Source organism: Schistocerca nitens, chromosome 8 (genome assembly GCF_023898315.1).
Source record: "Schistocerca nitens isolate TAMUIC-IGC-003100 chromosome 8, iqSchNite1.1, whole genome shotgun sequence".
Taxonomy (NCBI): Eukaryota; Metazoa; Arthropoda; class Insecta; order Orthoptera; family Acrididae; genus Schistocerca; species Schistocerca nitens.
In genome coordinates this window covers 350056131-350079067 of record NC_064621.1, presented here as the reverse complement: position 1 = coordinate 350079067, position 22937 = coordinate 350056131, and the positions used below count along the sequence as shown (strand labels likewise).

The 22937-nt window shown below is 40.8% G+C and overlaps 1 protein-coding gene and 1 non-coding gene across 2 annotated transcripts in view; both read left to right on the top strand.

The window, feature by feature from the left end:
- The window catches only part of LOC126199159 (high mobility group protein 20A-like), a 99119-nt gene that overhangs the window by 38955 nt on the left and 37227 nt on the right, over positions 1-22937 (top strand). The window contains exon 4 of the mRNA XM_049935914.1: positions 1965-2114. Coding sequence (XP_049791871.1) covers positions 1965-2114 — 150 coding nt within the window. The remainder of the gene's footprint in view (positions 1-1964; positions 2115-22937) is intronic.
- Trnat-ugu (transfer RNA threonine (anticodon UGU)) lies at positions 16839-16913 on the top strand. The gene has a single exon. It is a non-coding gene; the product is annotated as a tRNA-Thr (tRNA).

The following is a 22937-nucleotide window of genomic DNA, read 5'->3' as shown; positions in this document are numbered from 1 at the left end:
GAAAGATAACATGAGGAGGACATGGAAGTTACAGCAGTGCCAAGATTCTTAACTCATCTGAAATGTTAGAGCTGCTGTCCAAATAACCAGTTATGCGACCAAAGGTGTCCAAATTACCGATTATGCAACAAAATATGTCTTACTTACCAGTTATGTGACCAGAGGTGCACATGATTTGTGCTCAGTGGAACCCAGTGCCATCACACCAGGTGCTAGGCTGTAAGATGAATTGTAACACATTCTAGTAGACATTTTTTCTTCGTACGAGAGGCACAAAGTGATCTTTTGACAAACGACCAACATTCAAAATCAATTTGTGACTGAGAACCTGCTGTGTAATCTTTTCTTATATGCAGAATTTAGGTGACATTACTCCTACCTACTTGTGGGAACTGGGCTACAATGCTTATCATTTCCTTAACCAAACATGTAGTAAACATCATACCAATATTATGAAAAGGGAAGTTGCTGCTCACCATATAGCGGAGATGCTGAGTCGCAGATACGCACAGCAAAAAGACTGCCATCAACCAATTTTGAGATTTGATGCACGTCATCTTCAGTATGTTACAGTTTTAATGGCCTACAAAGTACTTTGGGAGGAAAATGATGAAAATACTGGCAATTATGAAACAAATACTTCTCATGAAGTTAACAGTGAACTCAGTGATGACTGTGATTAGAAGGGTGATATTGCTGTTTAATTTGTCTTCATTGCAACATAAAAAAATGTGATTAAGGTTGACCATATTGTGAACAGTTTTTGTAATTGTGTAATGTGCGATATTTTTTCTCCACTGATTTTTTTCTCTTTCTTCTTATAGTCAGGCCAGTATGGTATGTAGAAACCATCTCTCTAAAATTTATTGCTGATACACAGTGATGTAAATCTTGATTTGTATGCTGAGATATATTAATTTACATAATTTGTTTATGTAGACATTTTCACATTAAAGTACATTGTGAGAGCAATCAAAGATATCAGATTCAGTGCAGATACCTAGTTTCTTGTCACTGCACTTGCATAAATTATTCCCAAGTTGTACACGTATAAATTATAGAAGTCAAGAATGCAGTGTGCAAACTTTTATTTGATCCATTGAAAGTCATTTTATGTTTTATAGATAACACAATTATACCAAGAGTTATTGAGTCTCTGTTACGTAATTTATCAAAATGTGTAATACATATAAATATGTTATTTAAGTTTAACTTTGGGAAAACCATGAAAAAGACTTCATAATCTGTATGTATTATTACAATGTTGTGGCAGTTGCGTAAGGCACTGGACTCAAGATCCAAAGGAGTATGGTTCATACTTCACGTAGACAGCAAGATAATTTTTTTATGTGTTTCCATTAAGCAATTTAGTAGCTTGGCTTTATGATTACATTGAAAAATGCCACACCTGGTTCCTTTCCACATCCTCCACCAGCTAAGTTTGTGCTCAGATTCTTAAGAACATTGTAAATTGATCTTAAGAGCAAAACTTCAACATGCATAGTCACGATGGAGTGGCATGTAGACTGACTGAACCGTAATTTACACAATCCTTTGCTGAGTATGTGCTGAAGTTACCTTTCTGTATCAAAATAGACATTGACTATGTATTATCCTATTACAAAAATTAACCTGAAAGTAAGTAATGATATATTTAATAGTAAAATGTAAGCATTTATTTTTTCATTTCATGAAAAGAGGAAAAACTTATTGAGAAGGTTACAAATAATTCCGTGTAAGATTAGGGAAATTCCAACAGTTGGGTAATTTGCACTATTTAGCAACAGATTATAGGAATTCAGTTCATTCTGTGACATGATTAAAATAATTTTTCGACATTGTACTGCATATAGTCTGCAGGTACCAAATCTGCATGGTTGTTTATTTGTGAAAACAGCTTTATTAGTTTGAATCCATACATGTATGCACTTCATAATTTATTATCAGTTTTATTTCAATTCCAGAGCTATCTAGATGCTGCTGAACAGGATCGTGAACGCTATGTCAGAGAACTAAATGCCTATAAACAAACAGAAGCTTATCGTCTATTCACACAGAAGCAAGTGGAGAAGAAACAGCGTCAAGATAAACAAGTAGAGCAAGTTGTCCAAGAGGTAACTTTAAAAAAATCATTGTTGATTACATCAGCTCTGTGACTTTAGAACATACCTCTGTCCAGACTGCTCCTGAATCACAAGAGTAGACCTTCTAAAATTCTCACTATGGAACATTACATCACTTTAAATTAAGCAGGAGACCTTAATTCAAATTCATTCCATGATAAGCTGTACCAAACAGAGATAACTGGACATTCATGAGGAGACCTTTCTTGTTGCACTTCTGGAGTAGCAGTTGGAGAAAGTGTACCTAAGAAGATGATAACAAATATTGCAAAGCTACCACTATGTTACAGTTATAAATTTGATTATTTTTATTTTTCACTTTATTTTGTACATTTTTGGTGTAGAAATTAAGTGAATTATTATAAACCACATATATTTCATAAATATAAGGGGCAGTCAAATGAAAATGAGATAGATGGAAAAAAGTAAGTAAAAGTGTGTGGAGCAATAAGTAAAATAAGAGAAAGACAACCAGATTAGATTAGATTAGTACTTGTTCCATAGATCATGAATACGACACTTCGTAATGATGTGTAACGTGTCAGGATAATAAAAGGTGTCTATACTTTTTTTGTGAGCGTTGGCAAATTACCCACTTACTATATCCAAAAACTCACCTAATGAGTAGAACGAGTTGCCATTAAGAAATTCTTATAATTTCCTTTTAAATGTTATATGGCTATCTGTCAGACTTTTGATGCTATTAGGTAAGTGACCAAAGACTTTTGTGGCAGCATAATTTACCCCCTTCTGAGCCAAAGTTAGATTTAACCTTGAGTAATGAAGATCATCCTTTCTCCTAGTGTTGTAGCCATGTACACTGCTGTTGCTTTTGAATTTGTTCGGATTGTTAATAAAAAATTTCATAAGTGAATATATATATATATATATATAGCCAGATTACGCTCGCATATTTTATTTTCTCAGGCTTGTCTGACATTTGGCATAACCCCCAAAGGCCTCACACTTAAAGTTCCCATCTCCGGCTGCAACCCTTCTTTCCATCAGTCCCTATACCAGTTCCAAACTGAACAATCCATTGCCCTCACCCACCTAATCCTTCACCTACTCATCAACTCAGCCAACGAACACACCCGTCAACTCCTATCCTTAATAAAAGTCCTCAATCTTTCCTCTCCCACATCCACACCGGCTGTTCAGAGCATCCTCCTACAGGCCAACCGCAAATTAGAACAGCATGCCACCCTCCACCTCAAAAAACTATCCAATCTCCTGGTTTCCCACCTCCGGAAAGGCAACTCACTCACCCTTCACAACCTTTCCAGCAAACCTCAACCTCCTCTCATTGCACACAAACCCAGTCTCTCCCATCTACTCAATCTCCCACTTCCAGCTCCACTCCCTCCAAAACCTCAAAATTCCAATCAACTCAATCTGGAACCACAACACCCTAATTCAGTAGTTAACCTTTCCTCCAAACCTCTCTCCCAATCCGAAACCTCTGTCCCTCCAAAGGCCTCACCTTCAGCCCCACTCCCAGATTCAACCAAACAGCCCTCGTCAAAGATTTACTGTCCTACACTTGTACTCTCTGCTGGAAGTATCACTTTGCCACGAAGAAAAATGATCCTAATCCTACTCCTAATGATCCAACTCCCCAAGACACTATCCAAATTGAACCCTGCCTGGAACAGTTCCGTCCTCCGTCACAGCGGGACCCACCTCCTCTTCCTCAAAATCACCCTCTCCAAACCTTCCAGGAATTTCTGACTTCCAGCCTTGCTTCTCAATCCTTCTTAAAAAACCTTAATCCTACTCCCAACATCACCACTGCTGAAGCCCAGGCTATCCGTGATCTGAAGGCTGACCGGTCCATCGTCATTCTTCCGGCGGACAAGGGTTCCACGACCGTGGTACTTGATCGTCGGGAGTATGTGACTGAGGGACTGCGTCAGCTTTCAGACAACACCACATACAAAGTTTGCCAAGGTAATCCCATTCCTGATGTCCAGGCGGAGCTTCAAGGAATCCTCAGAACCTTAGGCCCCCTACAAAACCTTTCACCTGACTCCATCAACCTCCTGACCCCACCAACACCCCGCACCCCTACCTTCTACCTTCTTCCTAAAATTCACAAACCTAATCATCCCGACCGCCCCATTGTAGCTGGTTACCAAGCCCCCACAGAACGTATCTCTGCCTACGTAGATCAACACCTTCAACCCATTACATGCAGTCTCCCATCCTACATCAAAGACACCAACCACTTTCTCGAACGCCTGGAATCCTTACCCAATCCGTTACCCCCAGAAACCATCCTTGTAACCATTGATGCCACTTTCTTATACACAAATATCCCGCACGTCCAGGGCCTCGCTGCGATGGAGCACTTCCTTTCACGCCGATCACCTGCCACCCTACCTAAAACCTCTTTCCTCATTACCTTAGCCAGCTTCATCCTGACCCACAACTTCTTCACTTTTGAAGACCAGACATACCAACAATTAAAGGGAACAGCCATGGGTACCAGGATGGCCCCTTCGTACGCCAACCTATTCATGGGTCGCTTAGAGGAAGCCTTCTTGGTTACCCAGGCCTGCCAACCCAAAGTTTGGTACAGATTTATTGATGACATCTTCATGATCTGGACTCACAGTGAAGAAGAACTCCAGAATTTCCTCTCCAACCTCAACTCCTTTGGTTCCATCAGATTCACCTGGTCCTACTCCAAATCCCATGCCACTTTCCTTGATGTTGACCTCCACCTGTCCAATGGCCAGCTTCACACGTCCGTCCACATCAAACCCACCAACAAGCAACAGTACCTCCATTACGACAGCTGCCACCCATTCCACATCAAACGGTCCCTTCCCTACAGCCTAGGTCTTCGTGGCAAACGAATCTGATCCAGTCCGGAATCCCTGAAGCATTACACCAACAACCTGACAACAGCTTTCGCATCCCGCAACTACCCTCCCGACCTGGTACAGAAGCAAATAACCAGAGCCACTTCCTCATCCTCTCAAACCCAGAACCTCCCACAGAAGAACCACAAAAGTGCCCCACTTGTGACAGGATACTTTCCGGGACTGGATCAGATTCTGAATGTGGCTCTCCAGCAGGGATACGACTTCCTCAAATCCTGCCCTGAAATGAGATCCATCCTTCATGAAATCCTCCCCACTCCACCAAGAGTGTCTTTCCGCTGTCCACCTAACCTTCGTAACCTCTTAGTTCATCCCTATGAAATCCCCAAACCACCTTCCCTACCCTCTGGCTCCTACCCTTGTAACTGCCCCCGGTGTAAAACCTGTCCCATGCACCCTCCCACCACCACCTACTCCAGTCCTGTAACCCGGAAGGTGTACACGATCAAAGGCAGAGCCACGTGTGAAAGCACCCACGTGATCTACCAACTGACCTGCCTACACTGTGATGCATTCTATGTGGGAATGACCAGCAACAAACTGTCCATTCGCGTGAATGGACACAGGCAGACAGTGTTTGTTGGTAATGAGGATCACCCTGTGGCTAAACATGCCTTGGTGCACGGCCAGCACATCTTGGCGCAGTGTTACACCGTCCGGGTTATCTGGATACTTCCCACTAACACCAACCGATCCGAGCTCCGGAGATGGGAACTTGCTCTTCAATATATCCTCTCTTCTCGTTATCCACCAGGCCTCAATCTCCGCTAATTTCAAGTTGTCGCCACTCATACCTCACCTGTCATTCAACAACATCTTTGCCTCTGCACTTCTGCCTCGACTGACATCTCTGCCCAAACTCTTTGCCTTTAAATATGTCTGCTTGTGAGATGTCTGCTTGTGTCTGTATATGTGTGGATGGATATGTGTGTGTGTGTGCGAGTGTATACTCGTCCTTTTTTCCCCCTAAGGTAGGTCTTTCCGCTCCCGGGATTGGAATGACTCCTTACCTTCTCCCTTAAAACCCACATCCTTTCGTCTTTCCCTCTCCTTCCCTCTTTCCTGATGAGGCAACAGTTTGTTGCGAAAGCTTGAATTTTGTGTGTATGTTTGTGTTCGTTTGTGTGTCTGTCGACCTGCCAGCACTTTCATTTGGTAAGTCACATCATCTTTTTTTTTTAGATGTATTTTTCCTACGTGGAATGTTTCCCTCTATTATATATATATATATATATATATATATATATATATATATATATATATATATATAGAGGGAAATATATATATATATATATAATAGAGGGAAACATTCCACGTGGGAAAAATATATCTAAAAACAAAGATTATGTGACTTACCAAATGAAAGTGCTGGCAGGTCGACAGACACACAAACATACACACAAAATTCAAGCTTTCGCAACAAACTGTTGCCTCATCAGGAAAGAGGGAAGGAGAGGGAAAGACGAAAGGATGTAGGTTTTAAGGGAGAGGGTAAGGAGTCATTCCAATCCCGGGAGCGGAAAGACTTACCTTAGGGGGAAAAAAGGACAGGTATACACTCGCACACACACACACATATCCATCCACACATATACAGACACAAGCAGACATATTTAAAGACAAAGAGTTTGGCCAGAGAAGTCAGTCGAGGCGGAAGTGCAGAGGCAAAGATGTTGTTGAATGACAGGTATGAGTGGCGGCAACTTGAAATTAGCGGAGATTGAGGCCTGGTGGGTAACGGGAAGAGAGGATATATTGAAGAGCAAGTTCCCATCTCCGGAGTTCGGATAGGTTGGTGTTGGTGGGAAGTATCCAGATAACCCGGACGGTGTAACACTGTGCCAAGATGTGCTTACCCCCGGAAACCATCCTTGTAACCATTGATGCCACTTCCTTATACACAAATACTCCGCACGTCCAGGCCTCGCTGCGATGGAGCACTTCCTTTCATGCCGATCACCTGCCACCCTACCTAAAACCTCTTTCCTCATTACCTTAGCCAGCTTCATCCTGACCCACAACTTCTTCACTTTTGAAGGCCAGACATACCAACAATTAAAGGAAACAGCCATGGGTACCAGGATGGCCCCCTTGTACGCCAACCTATTCATGGGTCGCCTAGAGGAAGCCTTCTTGGTTACCCAGGCCTGCCAACCCAAAGTTTGGTACAGATTTATTGATGACATCTTCATGATCTGGACTCACAGTGAAGAAGAACTCCAGAATTTCCTCTCCAACCTCAACTCCTTTGGTTCCATCAGATTCACCTGGTCCTACTCAAAATCCCACGCCACTTTCCTTGATGTTGACCTCCATCTGTCCAATGGCCAGCTTCACACGTCCGTCCACATCAAACCCACCAACAAGCAATAGTACCTGCATTATGACAGCTGCCACCCATTCCACATCCAACGGTCCCTTCCCTACAGCCTAGGTCTTCGTGGCAAACGAATCTGCTCCAGTCCGGAATCCCTGAACCATTACACCAACAACCTGACAACAGCTTTCGCATCCCGTAACTACCCTCCCGACCTGGTACAGAAGCAAATAACCAGAGCCACTTCCTCATCCCCTCAAGCCCAGAACCTCCCACAGAAGAACCACAAAAGTGCCCCACTTGTGACAGGATACTTTCCGGGACTGGACCAGACTGAATGTGGCTCTCCAGCAGGGATACGACTTCCTCAAATCCTGCCCTGAAATGAGATCCATCCTTCATGAAATCCTCCCCACTCCACCAAGAGTGTCTTTCCGCTGTCCACCTAACCTTCGTAACCTGTTAGTTCATCCCTATGAAATCCCCAAACCACCTTCCCTACCCTCTGGCTCCTACCCTTGTAACCGCCCCCGGTGTAAAACCTGTCCCATGCACCCTCCCACCACCACCTACTCCAGTCCTGTAACCCGGAAGGTGTACACGATCAAAGGCAGAGCCACGTGTGAAAGCACCCACGTGATTTATCAACTGACCTGCCTACACTGTAAAGCTTTCTATGTGGGAATGACCAGCAACAAACTGTCCATTCGCGTGAATTGACACAGGCAGACAGTGTTTGTTGGTAATGATGATCACCCTGTGGCTAAACATGCCTTGGTGCACGGCCAGCACATCTTGGCACAGTGTTACACCATCCGGGTTATCTGGATACTTCCCACTAACACCAACCTGTCAGAACTCCGGAGATGGGAACTTGCCCTTCAGTATATCCTCTCTTCTCATTATCAGCCAGGCCTCAATCTCCGCTAATTTCAAGTTGCCGCCGCTCATACCTCACCTGTCTTTCAACAACATCTTTGCCTCTGTACTTCCACCTCAACTGACATCTCTGCCCAAACTCTTTGCCTTTACAAATGTCTGCTTGTGTCTGTGTATGTGCGGATGGATATGTGTGTGTGTGCAAGTGTATACCTGTCCTTTTTTCCCCCTAAGGTAAGTCTTTCCGCTCCCGGGATTGGAATGACTCCTTACCCTCTCCCTTAAAACCCACATCCTTTCGTCTTTCCCTCTCCTTCCCTCTTTCCTGATGAAGCAACCGCTGGTTGTGAAAGCTTGAATTTTGTGTGTATGTTTGTGTTTGTTTGTGTGTCTATCAACCTGCCAGTGCTTTCGTTTGGTAAGTCACATCATCTTTGTTTTTTTATATGTATATTTTGTGAGGCTACAGTGAAGATTTCTAGCTCTTTAAATAAGTGTCTGCAGGATGATCTTGGATGAGCTGCAGCAATTATTCTGATTACACGCTTTTGTGCAATGAACACTCTTTTACTCAATGATGAGCTACCCCAGAATAATGTGCCATATGAAAGCAGAGAATGAAAACAGATGTGGTAAGCTACTTTACTCAGATGTATATCGCCAAAATTTGCAATGACCCTAATAGCATAAGTAGCTGAACTCAAACGTTTCAGCAGATACTCAGTGTGTTTTTTCCAGTTTTCAACCCCTCATCAATGCATACACCTAGAAATTTTGAATATTCTACCTTAGCTACCAATTTCTGATCGAAGTCTTTATTTATTAATGGTGTCATTCCATTTACTGTGTGGAACTGTATATACTGTGTTTTGTCAAAGTTTAATGAGAGCCCATTTGCAGAGAACCACTTAATTATTTTCTGAAAACCATCGTTTACAATTTCACCAGTTAATTCTTGTCTGTTGGGTGTGATAGCTATACTTGTATCACCGGCAAAAAGTACCAGCTTTGCATCTTCGTGAATATAGAATGGCAAGTCGTTAATATATATTAAGAACAGCAGAGGACCCAAGACCGAACCTTGTGGCACCCCATTCTTGATTGTTCCCCAGTTTGAGAAATCACCAGTTTTTTGCATATTATGTGAGCTGTTTATTTCAGCTTTCTGCACTCTTCCAGTTAGGTATGATTTAAACCATTTGAGCACTGTCCCATTCATACCACAGTACTTGAGCTTATCGAGAAGTATTCTATGATTTACACAATCAAAAGCCTTTGATAGATCACAAAAAATCCCAACAGGTGACTTCCGGTTATCAGAGCATTTAACATTTCGTTAGTGAAAGTATATTTAGCATTTTCTGTTGAAAAACCCTTCTGGAAACCAAACTGACATTTTGATAAAGCTTTATTTTTACAGAGGTGTGAAGCTACTCTACAATACATTACTTTTTCAAGAATTTTGGATAAGGCAGTCAGAAGAGAGATTGGGCGGTAGTTGTTGACATCAGATGTATCCCCTTTTTTATGCAGTGGTTTAACAATGGCATACTTCAGTCTATCTGGGAAAATACCCTGCTTCAGAGAGCTATTACATATGTGGCTAAAAGTCCCACTTATTTCTTGGGAACAAGCTTTTATTGTCCTGCTGGAAATGCCATCAATTCCATGTGAGCTTTTATTCTTGAGAGAGTTTATTATCTTCCTAATTTCAGAAGGAGAGGTGGGTGGAATTTCAATTGTATCAAATGGTGTGGGTAAGGCCTCTTCCATTAACTGCCTTGCTTCTTCTAATGAACATTTAGATCCTATTTTCTCTACAGCATTTAAAAAATGATTATTCAAAATGTTTTCGACTTCCGGCTTCTTGTTTATCAAGTTTCCATTCGCTTTGATGGTGATGCCGTCATCCTGTACTCTTGGTTGCCCTGTCTCCCTTGTAATAATATTCCAAATTGTTTTGATTTTGTTATTAGACATGGTGCACATGCTTCTGGACTTTTTAATAACCTTTCTTAATGTAGCACAGTAGTTTTTATAATATTTGGCTGTTTCTGGGTCATTACTCTTTCTTGTTGTTAGATAAGTTCCCTTTTGTGGTTACAAGATATTTTTATTCCTTTAGTAAGCCAAGGTTTTTTGCATGGTTTCTTGTAATTAGATTTAACTACTTTCTTGGGGAAACAGTTTTCAAATTCTCTTACAAGTGTATCATGAAATAAGTTATATTTTAAATTAGCATCGGGTTCCTTGTACTTCTCATCCCAGTCTAATTGCCAAAGATTTTCTCTGAAATTTCTAATTGTTGAGTCATTAATTGAACACACAACTTTGGAGGGTAGTTTTGAATTACTGAATGGAGCTATGTCATATACTGTAACTAGCCGAGCATGATGATCAGAAAGCCCATTCTCAACAGGACAAGAATTTATGTTTTTAAACCTATGTTGGTCTATAAAAGTGTTATCTATCAATGTGCTGCTGTCCTTTACTACCCAAGTAGGAAAATTAAAGACAGATGTCAAATTGAAAGAACCGAGCAAGACTTCCAGGTCATTCTTCCTATTACACTCTTTCAGTGAATCAACATGTAAGTCCCCACAAATAAAAATTTGCTTTCCCCTATTTGACAGACAGCACGACAAGGCATCCAAGTTTTCCAGGAATAAATGAAAGTGTCCTGAAGGGGACCTATATACTGTTACAATTATAAAAGAGCCCTCCTTCAGTTTAAGTTGACAGGCACATGCTTCTATATGTTGCTCTAGACAAAACGTTTTTTGTATCTAAGCTTTCTACACAGTGATAACTTTTGACATATATGGCAACTCCTCCTCCCACCTTATTCTCTCTACTCATATGTGCAGCTAGTTTATAACCACTGATATCTACCTTTTCTGTATCAGACACAATGTGATGCCCAGACAGGCATAGTATATCTATTACAATATCAGGTTCAATGTCATCTAAACAAACCAGGAGTTCATCTACTTTATTCTTCAATCCCAGAATATTTTGGTGGAAAATGGTAACATTATTTTTTACTTTCCTGCTGTGAGAATTTTGTGAGCTTTGGACCTCTTTGCACCTGCCTGCCTGAACTTCTCATTGGACACTGATATTAGTCTAAAAAAGAGGTACATCTATGAATACTAGTGTCCCCCCTTATGGATTTCGCTAACAACCCTGCCAGTTTACCCTTCCCTTTCCTACTGAGATGTTGGCCATGCCTTGTGAAATCTCCCCTATCAATAGCCTCGACAGGAACCAATCCAATGTCTGACAGAGTGGCCGCCCTACGCAACTGATCCACCTCCATATTTACCCTCCTGACAGAGCGGTTCAACTGGAGCTGATCATGCCGCACGAAAGCAGGCAACAGCCCAACATTCGTATGGGTCGTTACAGAGGCTACTTTCACCAGGTCACACTCAATACTGTAGTCCTGATCCCTATCAATAATGTTTCCCACTCCACCCACTATCATCACATGATCCTGCTTTGTGAATCTCTTGCACAAGGAACCTATATCCTCTACCAACTGGGTAAGACTTGCACTTGGCTTGAAAAACTTTGTGACCTGGTACCGTCTCCTAATTTTTCCTGCAAAATCTGACCCACACCTCTTCCATGGCTGCTACCTAGCAACAGATCTTTCCTCTTACTTTCTACTTTTTTTGAAACAGTTGGTTTCCTAGTGAGATTCTGTTGCATCTTAACTACATCTACTTCTACTGGAGCCTCTTCCTTACTTAACTGTGGTAGCAAGGCAAATCTATTGGTTGTGCCAATTGGGAAACTGTCAGACACTGTCCTCTTTCTGTGGCCCCTGTTCTCAGCTACCACTTCCCATTGCTGTTTGCCCTCCTCCCCCCTTAACCTCTTCAGTTCCTCCCTCGCTCTGTCCAAATCAGCCTGAAGGGCTCTAATTTTCTCCTCCTGTTCAGCTATAATCCTATCTCTTGAGCAAACCCTGCAAAAGAATGGAAGAGTCTTGTTTGCTTCTGCAGTTCCCACGCTGCTACAATTTCCCCAATGAAACCACCTGTCACAACAGCTGCACAAGACCCCTGAACTAACTTTCCTACTGCATCTCACACACTTAGTATCCATGGTAGTTTGAAAATTAGTTAAGAGATTTACTAAGTGATAATGATAATATATTAAATACAGATGCAAAGGGACACTAAATATGTTTTGGAAACTAATATGTAAGTAAACTATTACTAAATGCACTTAAATTTGTGGTATAACACTAAATATGCACGATCAAAAATTAGACCTAAACAGCCGAATGTAACCAAAACAAACTTTTTGCAGTAGGTGGAAGAATACGTAAATAAAAGAAAAACCTTTAATGGCAAGCTTGAAGAGCACACTAATGAATGTATTTAATTAGTTAATCTATACCAAATGCACTTAAGATTGTGGTATAACGCTAAGTATGCACACTCGGAAAGTAAGGCAAAGCCATGAAATATAAATAAAACAAACTTTTCGCGATTACTGGAGCAATGCGCAAATAAAAGAAAAACCTTTAATGGTGAGCTTGAAAAGCACCCTAATGAACGTATTTAGTCAGTTAAACTACAGCAAATGCACTTCCAGTTGTGGTATAACACTAAATATGCACACTCGAAAAATTAGGCCTAAGCAGCAGTAAGTAAACAAACGAACTTTTCGCGATTACTAGAACACTACGCAAATAAGAGAAAAACTTTTAATGGTGAGCTTGAAGAGTACACTAAAGAATGTATTTAATTAGTTAAAAGTGTTCAACTACAATTAATTACAACCTAAATTACTTATCTTTCACGAGAGCTCTGTCTCCGTACGTGCAGCCTTGTGCAGGGATACCAACCAGCAGATCGAAGTGTGGAACACAGTAACACATTACAACAAACAGCATTCACGCTAGCTTTCGAGCTCTACCTGACTGCTTTGATCTATGGTTTTCAGGATGTCATAGAGAAAAGTGTGAATTGGGGCTTCACATGACTGATATGTGCTGAATCTTGCTGGTTGGCACTGAGGATGTCTTTCTGTTTGAGTTACAATGTTATGTTTGAGCTCAAAATATATTCTGAGATTCTACAATAGACAGATGTCGGATATTGGGTAGTTGTTTTGTGGATCACTTCTGCTAGCATTCTTGTAGATGGGTGTGATGTGCTGCTTCTTCCAGCTATTGGGCAAGGTTTTTTTGTTCAAGGTTTATTTGATGCATTATGCCTAACTCAGCTGCAAATTATGTTTAGAATCTAATAGGGATTCCATTGGGACCTGGCATTTTGTTCAGTTTTAGTAATTTCAGCTGTTTCTTCATGCCATTGATACTAATATTTATATCTATTTATATCACTCATCTTTCAGGTGGTGCTAGAATTAAACTGGGGCGGTACACCTGTATTTACCTTTATAAAGGAAAAGTTTCAAAATGAAGTTCAACTATTCTGTTTTTGCCTTGCTATCAGGATATACTGTTAAAAGAAGTTGACTTGTTAAATTCTTGGGATTAAAACTTCATAGTAAATTCATATGGGAAGTGCTGAAACTTTTTTCCTCCTCCTTTTTTTCCCCAATGCAGATGTTATCAGCTGCAGATGACATAAAAATAAAAAAAAAGTGGCTTACCTTCATTCCACATTGGCACACAGTCTCACTGGTAATTATCAAACCCAGCTGAAGTTTTCTGGGTTCAAAAGCATATAATACAAACATTTGTAGTTTGAATTCAAGAATGTCTTTCAGCCACTTGTTCAGAGAACTGGGTAAACTAACTGCACTATGGCTTCTCAGTATGTTTATTCATTTGTGAAACTTGGCATGAGCAGTCTCTTTCTTCCAACCCTTAAGTTCCTTTTACAGAATCCGTTCCAAGAATAAGAGTTCTATTCATAGTCACTCAATCCAAAAAGTCATTGTATATTCAGGTGTAGACATTTTCAGTAGCTTGCCAGCAGCTGCAAAACTTTGGCTAGTAATGAAGTACAATTTACAGAGAGCCCAAAGGGTTTATTATTAACCAACTCCTACTCCACTGCTGAATTTCTTAGTAGAATCAGTTGACAAAATATTATTAACAGTATCATGTAATATGTAAGGTGTTTAACTTTTTTTAAAATTATTCCACATTCTTGAGGATCTTTTCAGTTAGTATCTGTGGAAGGGACAAAAGTACATCAGTTCTTTTGTAATTAAGTATTATGTTTTTCTGGTCTTTTCAACATCCTCAAGGATCTTCCCACTATTGGTCTGTGGAATGAACAGTTTATCTGATCTCCTAACTAATCTAGTCTTCTGTGTTGCAGAAGTATGCTTAGGTTTAATCTTTCTTCCTCTTTTCAGTGTGCTATCATTTACATATAAGGAGTAAGACCATAATCTATATTTCCAGCAGGGCACAGTAACCAAGTCCCAGTTGCATGTTGCATATCTGATAGCTTCCAGGGGTCAACAAAAATTTAATTTTCAATGTTTCATACAGTTAGTGACCAAATTTAAAAATTTAAAATTTGTCATAATATAATAATTAAGAATTATAATCAGATGTGACAGATTTAACACAGAAAGACAAGTATTAAAGTTGGAAGCTGTGTACATGTCCTGAGATAGAGCCAGAGCCAGTTCGAGAACATTTTTCGACAAAAGCGAGTTATCTTTGCCCCCCCTCCCCTGCCAGTCCACTCTATACTCCCTCTTTTTGCCTTGCTCTCACACATTTTACTCACGTCAGTTTATGCTGCTAATTGTGATAGACATTTGTATACAGATCATGCATACGGGTGTCCCCCTCAGCTTGATGCCCCGAGCAGAGGCAGTGTTGCTTGGGCCTTAACTGCCCATGGAGACAGCATATTCGTCCAGTATTTGTTCATTGGAGCAGTTACTGACTTCCAACTAACTTTAAACGTAATTTCAGACCTTTTCTAAACTTTTTGTTGGTTGCATATTTAACATATTAACTCATTCGTAAACTCATCAGAAGTGCGAAGCTCTTTTTTACGTTGAAGTTCAGTATTTGAAACGATTGGGGTTTTACTGGTGATGATACAAACCACCATTTCAATATCATTAGTGTTACTCTAGGTCAGGAAGACCAAAGCATGTGCTGCTTTTGTGTTATCATCAGTACTGTGATTCTTCAGTCTCCTGATCTTCATGAAGACAGAATGATTCTGAGGCCTTTGGATGGATGTGTGCGTTCAACAGTCAAAATATTTTGCAAAGTGGCCATGCTACCATCATGATGATGTTGTTGTTGTTGTTGTTGTTGTTGTGGTCTTCAGTCCTGAGACTGGTTTGATGCAGCTCTCCACGCTACTCTATCCTGTGCAAGTTTCTTCATCTCCCAGTAACTACTGCAAACTACATCCTTCTGAATCTGCTTAGTGTATTTATCTCCTGGTCTCCCTCTACGATTTTTACCCTCCACACTGCCCTCCAATACTAAATTGGTGATCCCTTGATGCCTCAGAACATGTCCTACCAACCGATCCCCTCTTCTAGTCAAGTTGTGCCACAAACTTCTCTTCTCCCCAATCCTATTCAATACCTCCTCATTGGTTATGTGATCTACCCATCTAATCCTCAGCATTCTTCTGGAGCACCACATTTCGAAAGCTTTTATTCTCTTCTTGTCCAAACTATTTATCGTCCATGTTTCACTTCCATACACTCCATACAAACGACTTCCTGACACCTAAATCTGTACTTGATGTTAACAAATTTCTCTTCTTCAGAAACGCTTTCGTTGCCATTGCCAGTCTAAATTTTATATCCTCTCTGCTTCGACCATCATCAGTTATTTTGTTCCCCAAATAGCAAAACTCCTTTACTACTTTAAGTATGAAATGATAATTAAATGGACACCCTAGCTGCAAACAGGCGTTTATGTACTTCATTGGGGACATGTTGAAAATGTGTGCCCCGACCGGGACTCAAACCCGGGATCTCCTGCTTACATGGCAGACGCTCTATCTATCTGAGCCACCGCGGGCACAGAGGATAGTGCGTCTGCAGGGACTTATCCCTTGCACGCTCCCCGTGAGATCCACATTCCCAACATGTCCACACCACTACATTCGTAGTGCGCCTAATAGATGTTTGCCCATCATACTCATTACCCGTGGCAGATTAATCTACCAAGTCCCGTACGAGTTCGGGCATAGCGTGTGCGTTCGCACAAGAAGGTCAATGGCCGGGAAGCCATATATTTTTAACTATATATGACGGTAGTATCTGTTCCCAAAAGAACAGATACCTTGGATGACCATGCAGCTTTGCTAGAGATATAAACGCCTGTTTGCAGCTAGGGTGTCCATTTAATTATCATTTCATCTCTAGCAAAGCTGCATGGTCATCCACGGTATCTGTTCTTTCGGGAACAGATACTACCGTCATACATAGTTAAAAATATATGGCTTCCCGGCCATTGACCTTCTTATGCGAACGCACACGCTATGCCCGAACTCGTACGGGACTTGGTAGATTAATCTGCCACGGGTAATGAGTATGATGGGAAAACATCTATTAGGCGCACTACGAATGTAGTGGTGTGGACATGTTGGGAATGTGGATCTCACAGGGAGCGTGCAAGGGATAAGTCCCTGCAGACGCACTATCCTCTGTGCCCGCGGTGGCTCAGATGGATAGAGCGTCTGCCATGTAAGCAGGAGATCCCGGGTTCGAGTCCCGGTCGGGGCACACATTTTCAACATGTCCCCAATGAAGTACATAAACGCCTGTTTGCAGCTAGGGTGTCGATTTAATTATCATTTCATCTCTAGCAAAGCTGCATGGTCATCCACGGTATCTGTTCTCTTGGGAACAGATACTACCGTCATATATACTTTAAGTATCTCATTTCCTAATCTAATTCCCTTAGCATCACCCAACTTAATTCGACTACATTCCATTATCCTCGTTTTGCTTTTGTTGATGTTCATCTTATATCCTCCTTTCAAGACACTGTCCATTCCGTTCAACTGCTCTTCCAAGTCCTTTGCTGTCTCTGACAGAATTACAATGTCGTTGGCGAACCTCAAAGTTTTTATTTCTTCTCCGTGGATTTTAATACCTACTCCGAATTTTTCTTTTGTTTCCTTCACTGCTTGCTCAATATACAGATTGAATAACATCGGGGAGAGGCTACAACCCTGTCTCACTCCCTTCCCAACCACTGCTTCCTTTTCATGCCCCTCGACTCTTGTAACTGCCATCTGGTTTCTGTACAAATTGTAAATAGCCTTTCACTCCCTGTATTTTACCCCTGGCACCTTCAGAATTTGAAAGAGAGTATTCCAGTCAACATTGTCAAAAGCTTTCTCTAAGTCTACAAATGCTAGAAATGTAGGTTTGCTTTTCCTTAATCTAGCTTCTAAGATAAGTCTTAGGGTCAGTATTGCCTCACGTGTTCCAATATTTCTACGGAATCCAAACTGATCTTCCCTGAGGTTGGATTCTACCAGTTTTTCCATTCGTCTGTAAAGAATTCTTGTTAGTATTTTGCAGCTGTGACTTATTAAACTGATAGTTCGGTAATTTTCACATCTGTCAGCACCTGCTTTCTTTAGGATTGGAATTATTATATTCTTCTTGAAGTCTGAGGGTATTTCGCCTGTCTCATATATCTTGCTCACCAGGTGGTAGAGTCTTGTCAGGACTGGCTCTCAAGGCCGTCAGTTGTTCTAATGGAATGTTGTCTACTCCCAGGGCCTTGTGTCGACTTAGGTCTCTCAGTGCTCTGTCAAACTCTTCACGCAGTATCGTATCTCCGATTTCATCTTCATCTACATCCTCTTCCATTTCCATAATATTGTCCTCAAGAACATCGCCCTTGTATAGACACTCTATATACTCCTTCCACCTTTCTGCTTTCCCTTCTTTGCTTAGAAATGGGTTTCCATCTGAGCTCTTGATATTCATACCATCATGATAGCATCGCGTTTTTGCCGAAGAATTTTTCCCAGTAGACTCACAATCTGTTTTTCAATACTAATTAACAACAGCCCTTTTGATTCTTCAGTCTGAGTGTCATAATTTTATGCAGAACTTGCTGTACCTGGCATGTGTTACAGTGCCGTGGAAGGCAAGAAATTGTTTGATTTTATGATCTGTTTATTGAAGTGCTTTTGAATACACAATATTATTTTATTTTTTCATCTGATGATGTGTTCACAAATAAGTCAACATGGTTTCCTGATGTGTGAGCAAGCCACATAGTGTTGTCCATCTGAGAAGAATGGATTTTTCACATTTAGTCCACACACTTGTACTGATTGATTGTCCCTGCACCTTGTTGATGGTCATTGCAAATGTGAGTCGCATCAGAAACTGCAGTTGTTTGATCTCGAAAGGCGTATCTGTTGGAATCATTGTGATGCGATTAGGAATATTTACTTTTTCTATTCATTTGTTGCTAATAACAAACCTCAAAAAATTCTAGACCAAAAGATATGATTTTGACACAATGTTGCGTTGGAATACACTTTGGTTTTGTATACTTTTTTTAGAACATTTGTGAAATCTATTGTGGATAATTTTAGTAGTAAATAAGTAATAAAACAAAATGTCATGCCATATGTGGCAGTTTCTCATGCATCTCAATGTTTATGATGTCATATCTCCTGCACTAAGTGTTGAAAAGTGATATAAATTTAGTGATATATGTGGACACTGTATGCAAAATATGTTGTGAATAGAGTTAGTAGTAACAAAGTAATATGTTAAAACATCATGCCTGATGCACCAGGTTTATAGCATGTACGGTGAAAATGTAGTAAACAATAACCTTTTATCATTTGATCATTTTGTGGGGAATGTCAGCGAGATAAATTTTCGTAGAGGTTTGAAACTATAAATTATGTTAAGTTTGTTGCCAGTCAGTAAGTGCCCTCATCCTCAAATGGTGGATGCATAAATCTGGATATTTTCGTACTATGGTGTGGCATTGCTTATGATGTCATATCTCCTGAACTATGTGTTGAACTCTTTTTGTGTGTGTGTGTGTGTGTGTGTGTGTGTGTGTGTGTGTGTGTGTGTGTGTGTGTGTTGGGGAGGGGGGGGGGGGGGAGGGGTCCTAGGAACCTTCGTGGCCAAATGGAGAACAGCTCACCAAAGTTTCTTCGCACTCTGATAAATGGCTTAGGACCGCGCAGAGGACAAACATACAAAGAAACATTCATTTTTATTTGTATAGTTATACAGTTTATTTGCCTATTTTTATGGAAGCTGTGATACATTATTGCTGTAACATTCATATCGGACCTTTCCATCAGGTCCTCAGTACTTTTGACATCTAACCACTGTAGTGTTTGCTGAAAATTTTAACATGTACCTGAATTAATCAACAGACACTTCTGCAAATTGCTGATACATTATTTTGGCTCCTGTTCATCAAGTTCAACACAGGAGAAAGCAGATAACATCTTAGCTTAAGAAGAGCAAATAATACAGAGAGGAGGAGGATACTACAAATCAAATCATTTTTCTCTTGTTTTTAAAGAATTTGTAGTGTCTGTGGACCTGCATAACAGAAATTAATAGAAGGAAGATAGTCCATGAGTGAACGATATGCCTGTAAATAAAGTTGATTCACTCCCAAAAGGAAGGAAATATTTATTTTGCTTGTGGCTTTATTGCAGTTCCATGCCTTTGGATGTGTTTCAGTTACAGAATGCAAAGTAAAGTAGCAACCACATTTTATTAGAAAATTTGAGAATACATTTGTGTGCTTAATTATTTTTTAAGCATTGTGATATCCTTTGACAACTCATAACTAGCTTAATAGAACAATTTGTTAATACATGGTGACTGTTACAACTGACTTAAGCTAAAGTAAGGTTTATGTATGATTACCAAGGTGTCTTTCATCACTGCTCTGCCATTATCAGTGTTTGTTTTTTACTTCCTCTCTTTACTACCCTTTTTTACAATATTCTTTCAAATTTTCTTACAGTTTCACTTTTTGAGCTACATTTTCCATAATACAGGGTGATTCAAAAAGAATACCACAACTTTAGGAATTTAAAACTCTGCAACGACAAAAGGCAGAGCTAAGCACTATCTGTCGGCGAATTAAGGGAGCTATAAAGTTTCATTTAGTTGTACATTTGTTCGCTTGAGGCGCTGTTGACTAGGCGTCAGCGTCAGTTGATGCTACGATGGCGACCGCTCAACAGAAAGCTTTTTGTTTTATTGAGTACGGCAGAAGTGAATCGACGACAGTTGTTCAGCGTGCATTTCGAACGAAGTATGGTGTTAAACCTCCTGATAGGTGGTGTATTAAACGTTGGTATAAACAGTTTACAGAGAATGGGTGTTTGTGCAAAGGGAAAAGTTCTGGACGGCGGAGAACGAGTGATGAAAATGTAGCACGCATCCAGCAAGCATTTGTTCGCAGCCCAGGAAAATCGACTCGCAGAGCTAGCAGAGAGCTGCAAATTCCACAATCTGTATGGAGAGTCCTACGAAAAAGGTTAGTTATGAAACCTTATCGTCTGAAATTGGTTCAAGCACTGTCTGCAGCTGATAAGATTAAAAGAATCGATTTCTGTGATTTTATCCTTGCTCAAATGGAAACAGATGAATCTTTCGTTTCAAAGATTGTGTTTAGTGATGAAGCAACTTTCCACACTAACGGGAAAGTCAACCGTCACAATGTCTGTATATGGGGCACTGAGAATCCACGGGAAACAACTCAGTATGAACGTGACTCGCCTAAGGTGAACGTTTTCTGTGCCATTTCAGCCAATAAAGTTTTTGGTCCCTTTTTCTTCGAAGGTGCTACTGTAACTGGACTACAGTATCTGGAGATGTTAGAGAATTGGCTGTTCCCTCAGCTCGAACAAGAAGCACAACAATTCATATTTCAGCAGGATGGAGCGCCACCACATTGGCACTTATCTGTCCGTAACTACCTGAACGTCAACTACCCGAGGCGATGGATCGGCCGCCAGGCAGCCCGTGACAGAGCACTTCATCACTGGCCTCCAAGAAGCCCTGATCTTACCCCCTGCAATTTTTTCTTATGGGGGTATGTTAAGGATATGGTGTTTCGGCCAACTCTCCCAGCCACCATTGATGATTTGAAACGAGAAATAACAGCAGCTATCCAAACTGTTACGCCTGATATGCTACAGAGAGTGTGGAACGAGTTGGAGTATCGGGTTGATATTGCTCGTGTGTCTGGAGGGGGCCATATTGAACATCTCTGAACTTGTTTTTGAGTGAAAAAAAAACCTTTTTAAATACTCTTTGTAATGATGTATAACAGAAGGTTATATTATGTTTCTTTCATTAAATACACATTTTTAAAGTTGTGGTATTCTTTTTGAATCACCCTGTATTACTAACTGATATATACAGGGATAGGCAAAATAATGTGAACAGTGGTAACAATGGAATGGTTGTGTTTGGCAGTCAACAATGCAGGTAAGGCACATGCCATGCTGGACTGTGCATGTTCAGTACAGACTAGGCATTGGTGCAGGATGTTTACGAGTACTGCACACTTTTCCATTCAGAGGCCAAGGTCAACACGCAATGAAAGACCTAACAGAGTTACAAAGAGGGCAGATTGTGGGGGCCTGATTAGCTGGAGCATCAGTAACCAAGGCAGCCAAGTTATTGAATGTTTCAAGAGCAACTGTTTCAACAGTCATGACAGCCTAAACAAAACATGGAAAGACACCATCTTGTAACAATAATATTGGGTGCAAATCAAAACTAAATGACAGAGATCATCTTATACTAATATGAATTGTGTCAAAACAATACAAAACTACAGCGACTAAAGTAACCGCAGAGCTCGGTATCCATCTTCAAGACCACCTATCTATTGACACTGTCTGCTGAGAACTCCATTAAGTGAATATTCATGGGCGAGCTGCTATACTGAAATCATTAGTGACAACAACCAATGCAAAGAAGCATAAAACATGTTGTCAGGAGCATGAATCCTGGGCGGCTGATCAGTGGAAACACGTCATATGGTCTGCCGAGTCAATGATTTTGTTATTTCCAACATTGGGCTGGGTTTATGTCTGGAGAACCCCAGAAGAAGCCTACAATCCTGATTGCTTGATTCCAGCAGTGAAGCATGAAGGTGGTACTGTGATGGTGTGGGCAGCCATATCATGGTATTCTGCCCGTCCCCTCATTACTCTCAAAGGCCGTGTCACAGCCAATGATTATGTGAACATTTTAGGTGATTAGGTGCACTCCATGATTCAAATGTTGTTCCCCAACAATGATGCCATATGTCAGGACAACATAGTACCCATTCACACAGGTAGGGCAGTACAATGATGGTAGGAGTAGCATGCAGCTGAACTGCAGCGTCTTCTCTGGCCAGCAGAATCCCGGACTTAAACATTATCAAACCCTTGTGGACAGTATTATAACGCAGACACTGGAGCAGACTTCTGCCTCACTCATCACTACAGAAGAGGTTCTGATCGAAGAGTGGCATAAAATTCCACTGGAGAGTATGCAATCATTATATGCCAATATTCCAAGAAGATTCACAGGCAATTAGGGGTCCAACCCCATATTAATAAACCTTTCCCAAGTAAATACAGGTGTTCACATTATTTTGCCTATATCCTGTATACATACATCTACAACAATCATGACCCCATTACTTCAGTGCCTCTGAACAGATTATCTAGTTGGACATATCTCATTTGATACATTTTTCACACTATGGTAATTTCATTGGCATGTTTC